The 11,291-nt window shown below is 43.5% G+C and overlaps 1 protein-coding gene across 1 annotated transcript; it reads left to right on the top strand.

Annotated features, from left to right (window-relative positions):
• The first annotated feature begins 148 nt into the window (after nt 1–148).
• On the top strand, nt 149–10,523 carry EEF1AKMT2 (EEF1A lysine methyltransferase 2). The gene is made up of 6 exons (XM_068140178.1): nt 149–260; nt 580–645; nt 1,568–1,682; nt 6,196–6,303; nt 7,186–7,402; nt 8,376–10,523. Exons 1-6 carry the CDS (start codon nt 157–159, stop codon nt 8,501–8,503), a joined length of 738 nt encoding a protein of 245 aa, XP_067996279.1. The 5' UTR covers nt 149–156; the 3' UTR covers nt 8,504–10,523.
• The last annotated feature ends 768 nt before the right edge of the window (nt 10,524–11,291 follow it).

The raw sequence follows: 11,291 nt of genomic DNA, 5'->3' as shown, positions 1-11,291 counted from the left end.
AAGCAAAACTATGGAACGTTTGGAAATGTATTTTTTTGAGGGAAGTCCTCACGGAGCTGGTCAGGTCCTCCAAGCGCCAGAGCGGCGGCCGAGAGGAGCCCCTCTGTCCGCTGCGCTCTATGGTACCGAGGTGCTTCCGGGCCGCGCTGGCCGGGCATGGCGGTGACCGGGCAGCGTCCCGTGTGCCCCGTGGGGCCGGGGCCAGGGTCAGAGTGCGGGGAGGAGCCTTTCAACCCCTCGGTGCTGGGCACCAGAGAGCAGTGAGTGGCGGGGCCGCTGCCGCGGGCGGGCGGCGTCGGTGGGTCAGGGCCAGGCAAGGTACCCCCGGCAGCTCTCCGGTGTTGGAGAGCCCGGCTGTGCCCCAGATACTTTGGTAACCCTCAGCCTTCCTTCTTCGGGCATCACCGGCTTGGTATCTGGCAGGCAATGTGTTCCCGAGTAATTTATCTTATCTGGATGATACAATGGGCATAAAGTGGCGTTGCTGCATAAACACAGCTTTCTCGCCTTTCCCCTCTTCAATTTTTTTTCCAGTATTAATTGTAACATCCTGTCTTTTCTCTCCTTTCCTGACTCTAGCTGGGATGCTGCGTATGAAAGAGAACTGCAGACTTTTCAAGATATTGGAGATGCTGGGGAAATTTGGTAAATAACTTCAGCAGAATGTTTCTATTATTTCATTATGAAAGTAGACGTTGTGAAAACACAGCAGTGAGTCAGTGGGTCACTGAATACTTCTGGGTGTTGGCAAATGTGAGGAATTTTAATCTTGAAGCCAGCAGTTTCTCTCTCGCCTAATTTTGCAATGCAGATTCCACAGCTGCACTTTGACAGTTGTCATTATACAGAAAGTGAGATGGCAGTTGTATGTTGCTTATAAAGGTGGGTTTTATCCCTGAGCTCAGGTTTAACTACACACCTTGCTGGTGCTGCCATCTTTTTCTTTTAATGGAGGGCGTCACCTCCCAGAGCTGTTGTTCCAGAGAGTTTTGAGGCCATATGATGAATTTTAATTTAAACAGAGGAAACATGGAACATTAGCTATGGCAGTCATGACTCAAGTGATTTGAGCCCTATGAGGAGAGGCTGAGGGAGCTGGGATTGTTTAGCCTGGAGAAGAGGAGGCTCAGGGGAGACCTTATTGCCCTCTACAACTACCTGAGGGGTGGTTGTGGCCGGGAAGGGTTGATCTCTTCTCCCAGGCAACCAGCACCAGAACAAGGGGACACAGTCTCAAGCTGCGCCAGGGGAGGTTTAGACTCGAGGTGAGGAGGAAGTTCTTCACCAAGCGAGTCATTCGTCATTGGAACGGGCTGCCCAGGGAGGTGGTGGAGTCGCCGTCCCTGGAGGCGTTCAAGAGGAGATTGGACGTGGCACTTGGTGCCATGGTCTAGTCATGGGGTCTGTGTTGATAGGTTGGACTCGATGATCCTCGAGGTACTTTCCAACCTAAGTTATACTGTGATACTGTGAAAAAAGATGCTTTGCAAAAGCTGGAGGGAGGGAGTGATGAAATAAATGTATCTTTTATACATTTTTGCAGTCTTCATTACCTTGTCTGTCACAGGTTTGGAGAAGAAAGCATGACGCGCATAATCAGATGGCTGGAAAAACAAAAGGTCCCCCTTGAGAGTTCTGTGCTTGACATTGGAACTGGAAATGGTGTTTTGCTGGTTGAATTGGTTGGTATATTGCACAATTTATGTTTCTGATACAGAATCAGTTCTCCAAACAGGGCGGTTTAAACACAGTTCTCACAGCTAACAATAGTAATTGTGGCAAGCTGTCACTTACATGAATAAGTAACCTAAATTAGAAGTTATATTTTGGTTTTTTCCCATCAGCAGAACACTGATCATCAGATTCTATAATTTCATTTGGTTTAAGAGCATAACTGCTGTTGGTATGGCTTGAATAACATCCTGGGACAAAGATGTGGCATAAATGCAAGGGGCTGACAGAAACTCCTAGTACCAGCAGTGCCATTAGGGGTGCAGACCTAGGGACAGGACATGCATGTTGTCTCACCTGATGAAAATACCTACTTTTTTTTGCTAGACCTACTCCTAAAGTCTTGGTAATGCCCAGGGTGTCAGTACTTCATATTTTAAAATCTACAGTATTTCTTTACATCCATCAGCATGAATGTCCCTTAATTTAACTTTCTGTTTTCCTGCTTTTAAAAATGCCTTTCTTTTCATTGTTGTGTAAAGCACCCCCAGATAGGGCATTGTTGTGTAAAGCACCCCCAGATAGGGAACTGAGGTCAACTAATACACAAAGTCCTCTAATATGCAAAAACACACCCTTTCTCCTGCACTCAGTTATGATAACAACACTTGTTACTGATGTAAAATGTGGATAAACCCAAGGGTTTTATGTAATTACTTTAAAAGTCATTAACAAGGTGGGGGTTGGTCTCTTCCTAGCTACAAGTGATAAGAGGAGACAAAATGCACTCAAGCTGGCATCAGGGGAGGGTTCTCAAACACTGTAACAGGCTCCCCAGGGAGGTGGTTGAATCTCTATCCATGGAAGTGTTTTAAGACACAGAGATGTGGTGCTGAGGGACATGGTATAGCCCCAGCCTTAGTAGAGTTAGATATGATTCCATCAGGGTGGAAACACCTAACCAGATATGTCCTGAAATGTTATAATGTTGTTACCATACATTGATGCAGGATCTTAAGGAGTTCCAGGGGTTTTCATTTTCCTAGTTTTGATTGAATGCTCTCCTCTAATACTATAGGTGAGTGGGTAAAGAAAGAAGCTGTCATACTGTTGTAGTTTCTGTTGTTCCAGAATTTGTTACTGTAGAGTTTGCAAGGGCTCAAAGTCAAGTTTATAATGGATTTTTTTAACAAGGACTTTGATTTTAGAAGAGTTTAAAGCCTTTTGGGGAATTTGCTGCTACACTGTAGCCCTAAAAGAAGTTATATCATCAAAAGGAGAAATTGCTCATCTCATTAAGAGAAATTAGCTGGTCCTTGTTGAAGCATCCAACAGAAAAACCTTCTTTATATGACTTCAATTTTATACTGGCCCCATTGACATACCTGAAAATTATTTTCATTATGTAATGGGAAAATGACAGCCTGTTAGCCTTTACTAAACTACCATAAAAGCACCCTTCTCCCTTGCATTAAGCATCTCAAAGTTCTGTGGTTGCTTTTAGAGGAAATTATCTGTTCAGTTCCCCTTTGAAAAGTGATTTCAGAAGTTACATTGTTGATAGTTGCTAAATAATTCAGGATCTCACTTGCTTTGTGGATGTAAAAGAGATTTTTCTTGGTGTTAGCTCTGAAAATCAAGTTAGAATTCTTTAGGTAAGGATATAAGCTACCATAGAAGAGTTCTGCCGCTGGAGTTGGGCTCAATAACATCACAGCAGCACTGAAAGCCAACTGTATCCTGAGCTGCATCCCAAGCAGCATGGGCAGCAGGTCAAGGGAGGCCATTTTGCCCTTCTCCATTTTGGTGACACCACACTTGGATATCATGTCCAACTCTGGAGCCCGCAACAGAAGGAGGACATGGAACTACTAGAGCAGGTCCAGAGAAGGCCACAAAGATGATCAGAGGGCTGGAGTACCTCTGCTGTGAACACAGGCTGAGAGAGTTGGGGTTGCTTAGTGTGGAGAAGAGAGTCAGGGAAGACCTTAGAGCAGCCTTCTGGTATTTGAAAGGGGGCTACAGGAGAGCTGGAGAGGGACTTTTTACAAAGGCATGGAGTGACAAGCCAAGGTGAAGCAAGCTTGATGGGACATTAGGAATAAATTCTTCTCCATGAAGGTGGTGAGGCACGGGAACCTGTCGCCCAGAGGATGCACTCTCCCTGGAAGTGTTCCAAACCAGGTTGCATGGGGCATTGAGAAATCTGGTCTAGTGGAAAGTGTCCCTGTCGATGGCAGCAGGGTTGCATCTAGATGACCTTTAAGGTCCGTTCCAACCCAAGTCATTCGGTGGTTCTCTGACAGAAATGGCAATGCTGAAGAAGGCAGCCGGAATTCAGTCATGCAGGACATTACTAGCATGTCTTTAAAAGCTAGCTGGCTAAGGGTACATATAAGGTTATCATCAGAGCAGGAGGAGATGCCATGGAGTGCAGTTTGTTCAAGAATGCTGGGCCCTGGCATGCCATGAACTGTAAAGGATAGTGTATGGGAGTATAGTAGGGAAATTACTCTTAAACTGGGTCTAGGTGAGACGTTGCTGGTTCCAGCAGGGCATGTTGCACAAAAAGAGGGATAGTAACCATCTGAAAAGCAGGTAATAAAGCAAACCCCACAAAGTATCCTGCTGTATCCATGTAAACTGGCCCCAGCCAAAAGGCAAAATATCCAGCATACTGCTAAGTGGCTTCTGCATGCACACTGCAGGGCTCTGCCTGTCTCAGCTCCAACAAAAGTGATGATGAAGGCTTCCTTTCTTCTTGATTACTTTGAGGATCTCGGATACATAAGTGGGACCCCTTGCTGGTTTTATATGTGCAGTAGACTGTGGTCCAAACTTCAGGCATCTGTTAGGCTGCATTGATGACCTAATTCTTCTGTCTTCCAAAAATTCTTACTCTTCTAAGAAAATATTGCTGTCATGTGGAGCTCTGACCCTTTTTTGTTGTTCCCAAGTATTGTGAAAGTCAATGGCATGTAAACACTGAAGCGAAGGGTGTTAACCAACCCAGTGAAGAGGTCTACCTGGCAGCACTAGAGGCAATGCTGATAAGATTGCAAAGTACCTTCTGTTTAATCTACTCTTTCAAGTAGCAGCAGCAGAGTCTTTATAAACACCTCCTTCAGGACAGGAGTCCAGTTGCAGGATGCAGTGTGGCCACATTGGTCGCTTCAGTGAGTGGTCCCTTCCTGGCCGTATGTAATCAGGTCGTACAGGTTTAGCAACATTTGATGTTGTTTATCCTTAAATTTACCTTATCTGCCCTGGAGTCTATAGGAGTGAATGGGAACTCCCTGAAATTACTCAAGCTCTTCCTTTCCAAACAGAGGAGCTGTTGTGAGAACTCCTCTTCCACCCCCAAGTCCTCAGCGCAGGCATCTCAGGAAGCTTGGCTTGCTCTGGGGAGGAACGTGGGCAGAAGTCTGAGTGATATGCTGTTCTTCATCAAGTGCAAACAACATGGTCTTTGTGTTTAGCTGAAATTAGTCCTCAGTTAAGAACAGCTGGTCAGCACTGAGCTCACATGGGCTGCTGGAAGGAGGAAGAACCCCTTTAAACCATTCTCCTTGTATTTTCCTTTGCTGTGGAGGTGTCAGCCTTTGGAACAAGATCTGCAGCCCATTGCTTCATGCAAGTTAAAGTCCATGTATTTTTCAAAACCAAACCCAAGCCTCCTCCCTCTCCCTGCTATTACTGCCTGCAGCTAGCTGTAAGATCATCACTCTTCCTGTTAGGTTTGGATCTAGCCAGACCAACTGGCACACGATAGCCAGATCTGGTTGCTTCAGCTTCTACCTTGGAGTGAAATTGTGTCGCTACCTCTCCTACATGCCCAACTCCAACCTGCTTTGCAGAAGGGTTGCTGGATCTCAGTGCCTGATTTGCTGAACTGTGTTATTGTTATCTACTCCAAAGATAGATTATCAGAAAGGCTCTGGGTGCTCTTTTATGTGGTTTATAACCTACCTGAAAACTGCTGATACATAGTCCTTGTAGCACACGAAGAATTGCATTCAGCATTAGCATGAACTACTAGAAAGACATAAGGTTTTGCAGTGGATTTCTGTACTAAGGAAATGTATTAAATGATTTGCATTGTAAACCAAATAATTGCTCAATCTCAAATGTTATGTAAGTGTCAGAGAGGTTTTCTTACTATTGTTAAGCATTTGGCACTGCCACACGTTCTCATCAGTGAAAATTCCTGGTTTCTGGGTTACTTTTGGTGCAGGTAAGAGAGCTTTTTCCTGTCCAGGGTGATGTTTTTCACAGTTCTGCTCAATTTTCCACATGTTGATGTAAAGCAGCTTTCAGTCAATAGTTCTTTTTCTGAGATATTGGGCAGAGTGGAGTTATTTCAGCTATTTAGATCTTGTAATGATAAGTAAAATAAAAATGAGTAAAAGGGTGGGGGGATTTCTGTCAAGAGGAGGAGAGATGAGATAGGTTAGAGATAGGGAATACATTTGTGGGATAAAAATATTGCTAGCACACTGATTAAGATTCTCTTCTTGTGCCTAGGCAAGGTCTGGCTACACTAATCTCACTGGAATTGATTATTCTCCTTCTGCAATACAACTCTCAGAAAAAGTAAGAGAGAAGGAAGGGATGTTTCACATTAAATTAAAGGTAAGTTTTGAGAGAAAGTTTATTGAGGAACTAGAAACCAAGATAAAATACCTAATTGATGCTCAGATGTGCTCAGTGTGCTATAGTAGTGATATCTTTTGAAGTTCATTTGTGAGAGAACTCCACCCAAATAAATCTGTATTTACAAGAAGATTTTTGGTCTTACTATTTTTCTGTCTGTAGCAGTTGTTGGGGCTAACAAGATTTCCTTGCTTCTGGCAAGGAGCAGAATAGTGGTTTCCATTTGGTGAGCTGTATTTTTGCTTCTACATTCTGAATTTCAGATTTGAGGTACAGGATTTAACCTGTGAGTGCTAGAACTCTAGAAGCTGTGGAAGTCTGAGAGGCCCTGCTGGAGCAGGGGTTAAGACCAGGTGACCTCCAGAGGACCCTTCCAGCCTTAGCCACCCTGTGATTCTGTGACTGCCTTTCATTCTGAGCTCTCTGGTGCACTGTTTTATCCTCCAGCTCTGTACCTGTGTGATGTCTCTGTTCTTGTATGTCAGCTGTAATCTCGTTGTGGCAGGCACTGTCTGTTCTGTATTTGTACAGTGCCTAGCACACAGCACCTGGGAAACCAGGGATCAAAGTACAAATAATGATTTAAGGAATCAACTTCAAGGATATTATTTGAGCTTTAAAAGGGTAGGTATATAGAGGGGCTTTACAACAAATAGATCATCATGTAATACATAGAGAAGAAAGAAGCTGACAGAGCATTATGCTTGTGTAAAGCCTGTGAGTTACCCTTTCCTAAGGACACCTACTGTCACCACCTTTCCTCAGGTCTGAGGCTTTTCATTTTAAAGCATAGGTTTGCATTAAAGGTTCAGGAGCTACTGAGTAGAAGATTGTTTTCACAGTTGCAGGCTTCTGGTTTAGGTAGAAGACTTCCTGGCTCCATCAGCTGAACTGTCAGGATTTGAGATTTGCATTGACAAGGGGACATATGATGCCATAAGCCTCAATCCTGATAATGCGGTGGGGAAGAGGAAGCAGTATGTGAGATCTCTCTGCAGTGTATTGAAACCAGAGGGCTTTTTCCTCATAACATCTTGCAACTGGACCAAGGAGGAGCTGCTGAACGAGTTCAGAGAAGGTAAGCAATTGAACAGTACTAACTTCTTCACTGAAAGGGTTCTCAAACACTGGAATGGGCTCCCTGGGGAGGTGACTGAATCCCTATCCATGGAGGTGCTTAAAAGAGGTAGAGATGTGGTGCTGAGGGACATGGTATAACACCAGCCTTGGTAGAGTTAGACAGTGGTCGGACTTCATGATCTTAAAGATCTTTGCCAGCCACAAGTCGTCTATCTTTTTATGATCTGCTAACTTACAGCTGATCAATGATGCAACAGGTGAATTGCAGTGTCTGAGTTAGCACATTTTCTTTGTTGGATCATGATTAGACAATGCAAAGCCTCTAGTAAATGCTTCAGCCCATCTTCCTTCTGCTTTCCTCAAGAATTGCACTTCTGTATTTGACAGTGCCAACCTACCAAGGGAGGAGATGTTTATGATACATAGGAGAATGAAGATTTCAGTCTAGTTACACCGGGCAAGTGTAACACTTTTCCTCTTCTGGGCCTTTATTACCAGACCCAGTTCACCCATCCGATCGCTTTGAAATTGGACTAACTAACTGTTACCCAAGTTTAGGGGAACTGGCAAGCCTGTGGCCATGACCCTTTATGTCACCTCCTCAGTGACTTTTCTGAAAGTTTTGGAGTTTTTACATGCCAATTAGCTCCTGCATTTCGTGCCTGAGGCTTGAAACTCAGCATGGATCTAAACCAACCATCCCTTCTAGGGACTAAAATTACTGGCAAGTTACCATCTTTTCTGCCATTAATTTGTGTGAGTCAGCCAGCTAAGATTTTTATTATCCATGGAAGAGTTTCAGCTGTATAAAGCAGTGGTGCAGTGCAGCAATACAATACAGTCCTATAAACTTAAAGAGTATCTGACTTGCAAGTTTTCCAGAGGAATAAAGAATGGTTTTCAAAGGGTTATCCAAGAGGAGAATAAAGTTGCTTCCTTCTAATAAAAGCATTTTAATTTCTGTTTGGCAGGATTTGAAATTTTGGAGGAGCTGCCAACGCCCAAGTTTTGCTTTGGAGGAAGAATTGGGAACAGTGTAACAGCATTGGTTTTCCAAAGGAAAAAAGTGAGCCCATCCACCTTGGATAAATTAGATTAGTTGAGAAGAGAGTGAACTTTAAACCTGACAGAAAACCTCAGACATGTATGTAAATAAATGCTTTTTGAGTACACAGTAAAATACCATCTATGGGACTCCAAGGGACTATAAGCCATTGCCCTAGAAACATTTCAGCTTTGCATAACTTGCCTGTAAATTTTGTCCTTGCTACAACCTCACTTGTTTTAGGGAACTTCAAGTTTGTAAGTGAAAGAAATAGGACATTCTAAATAGAGAGGCTAATGTAGCTAAATGATGTTTGCACTTGGAACATAAATATTATCTGGTATTTCATTTCTGTGTTGGTAATCAGTGACCAGTAGAAGTGAAGACAAAGCAGAAGTCTCATTTGTCTTTGGCGTGGTGTGAGAGGGAACAAGTTTTAGCAATTTAAGTGCTTAAATCTGACTATTTTCTTCTTTGGTGAACATCTGTGTAGCTGTTAAGAGGGAAATTAATCTAAAAGCCACAGCACTTAGAAAAAAAAGAAAAGACCAGTTAGTGCTTTACATTCAGATTGTCAGAGGTTCTCAGACTCAGCATAGCTCTGCCTCCACTGAAATAGCCCAACACTTTTCTCACAGAGGGAGTGTTTTCAGACTGTCTTGCCTGAATCTGTACATGCATGGTCAGTTATTTTCCCTGATCTCATAAATACATGTGTGATGTGTGATGTTACTGGCATGGGACATCTGCCTCCTCCATTATTAGTTTGCTAAATAGTAATGTCTGAAGAACCAACAATGCCTGTATGCTTTCCAGTGAATTTCTCAGGAGAGATTTTAGCTTGCATAATTCCAAAAGAATTCAAAGCATAACTATCTGCTCCTTTTTCCTTTTGTTTTAAAGATCTGTTTTATTTATCCCTTTTCTTAATTTCTTTGCCTTTATTTCTTCTCTTGTTTTGTGTTTTCAGAATACTGCTTGAAAGCAGAAAGGTGAGATTTCTTTATGCCTTAACAAACACATTTGTGGGTTACAATAAACTTCTCCTTTCAAACATCATGGGAGCCCTGTTAGGCAGTCAGGTTTTGTTTCACAGGCAAGTTCATGTTTGCTTATCAGAGAATCACTTCTCCTGCTTTTTAGATTTCTACTAGTTTCTAGGGTTCAGGAGATCTTTAAAAGTCAAGAAATACTTTTAGCCTTTGGCCAGGATAGGAAATAAGGCAGTACTTGCAGAGTGGTGCAAAGTAGTAATCCTAAATTGACATCTTTCTGCAAAATGAGATATACTGGTGCCATTGGCAGAGTGATCTAGCAGCAGTGATGAGAAGGCTGAGTCCCTTTGAGTATCCACATATTTAGTCAGGCTTGGGTTTCTGGCTCCACTGCCAAAATCATGGTTGTGTTGCCATTTGGGTAATTATTGCAGTAGAATGTACTCTTAAATTCAAGTGGTAATTCAGGACTTTTTTGATAGAGTCAAGCAAAGGATTCAAAGTACTGATAACAACCCCAATGAAAGGACTATGACTTTTTTTAAGCCCAGTTGCCATCAGGTAGAGTTAATACAAGAAAATTTTAATGGGCATGTACTCTGGCAGGATGTTTAGGGCATCTCTTTGATTCCCATATGCAAGTTGTGCTGGTTGCCCAGGATCACAACCAGGCAGGTTTTAAATCTATCCAGAGAAGGAGACTTCACAACCTCTCTGGGCAGCCTGTTACAGTGCTCCAGCACCCTCACAGGAAAGTTGTTTCCTTACGCTTAGGTGGAACTTCCTGTTCTTATTCCAGTTTATGCCCATTGCCCTTTGTCTTATCACTGGGCACCACTGAAAAGAGACTGGCCCCATCCTCTTGACCCTCAATTTTAGCTATTAATCATCATTGATAAGATTTCCTCTCAGTTTTCTCTAGGTCTCTCAGCCTTTCCTCCTCAGATTGATGCTTCAGTCCCCTAATCATCTTTGTAGCCTCCACTGGACTCTCTGTTCCTCTGGAACTGGACAGAGTACTCCATATGTGGAACAAATGCAGCATGTGAAATACATTCTGCTATTGTTTTGCTGTCTGAGGACTGTGTATGTGACTTCCCTGTCAAATATGAGGTTTGTGGGTGGTAAAGCTAACATCTCCCATGGATCTCAATAGCAGTTGAGCCCACAGACTTTTCCTGTAGTACCAAGTTTGAGCTAGATGATGCTGCAGAGCTGGCATACCTTTCTGGATCTGGGAATAAACAGTTTGGTATAAACACAGGCAGAACAGAAAGGTTTTATGTTCCCTTGTTGATCCACAACATGCAGAAGGATGAAATTCTCACAGGGCTTTCTGCCTGGTATCATGAGTGTTATGCAAAACACAGTGAGATGTCTGGAAGACTGGAAGGGAAAGGGAGCTTTTTGCCAGTGTCCTCCATGAGGATCCAGAACATGAAATTGTTAGAACAGGTCCTGAGGAGGGCCACAAAGATAATTAGAGGGTGGTGCACCTCTGCTATGAGTACAGGCTGCAAAAGTTGGTTGTTGTTCAGTGTGGAGAAGAGAAGGCTCCAGGGAGAACTTAGAGCAGCCTTCCGGTATTTGAAGGGGCCTACAGAAGACTGGAGTGGCATGTAGCGACAGGATGAGGGGTAATGGAAGAAGCTGGATTTAGATTACACCTTAGGAAGGAATTCTTGTGAGGCACTGGAACAGGTTGCCTGGAGAGGGTGTGGAGGCTCCAAACCTGCCAATGTTCAAGGCCAGGTTGGGTTTAGCAGCCTGGTCTGGCTGAAGGTGTCCCTTCGTGTGGCAGGAGATGTGGAACAAATGATCCTTAAGGTCCTTTCCAACCCAAACCA

This window comes from Melanerpes formicivorus, unplaced genomic scaffold (genome assembly GCF_026170545.1).
Source record: "Melanerpes formicivorus ecotype bairdi unplaced genomic scaffold, bMelFor1.0.p_v2 SCAF_6, whole genome shotgun sequence".
Classification (NCBI taxonomy): domain Eukaryota; kingdom Metazoa; phylum Chordata; class Aves; order Piciformes; family Picidae; genus Melanerpes; species Melanerpes formicivorus.
This window is presented reverse-complemented; position numbering and strand designations above follow the sequence as displayed.

Coding starts and splice junctions, on each gene's coding strand:
- EEF1AKMT2 (XM_068140178.1), top strand. CDS start 157: ATGGCGGTGACCGGGCAGCGTCCCGTGTGCCCCGTGGGGCCGGGGCCA. Junction 261..579: donor GTGCTGGGCACCAGAGAGCA/GTGAGTGGCGGG, acceptor TCCTGACTCTAG/CTGGGATGCTGCGTATGAAA. Junction 646..1,567: donor GGAGATGCTGGGGAAATTTG/GTAAATAACTTC, acceptor TGTCTGTCACAG/GTTTGGAGAAGAAAGCATGA.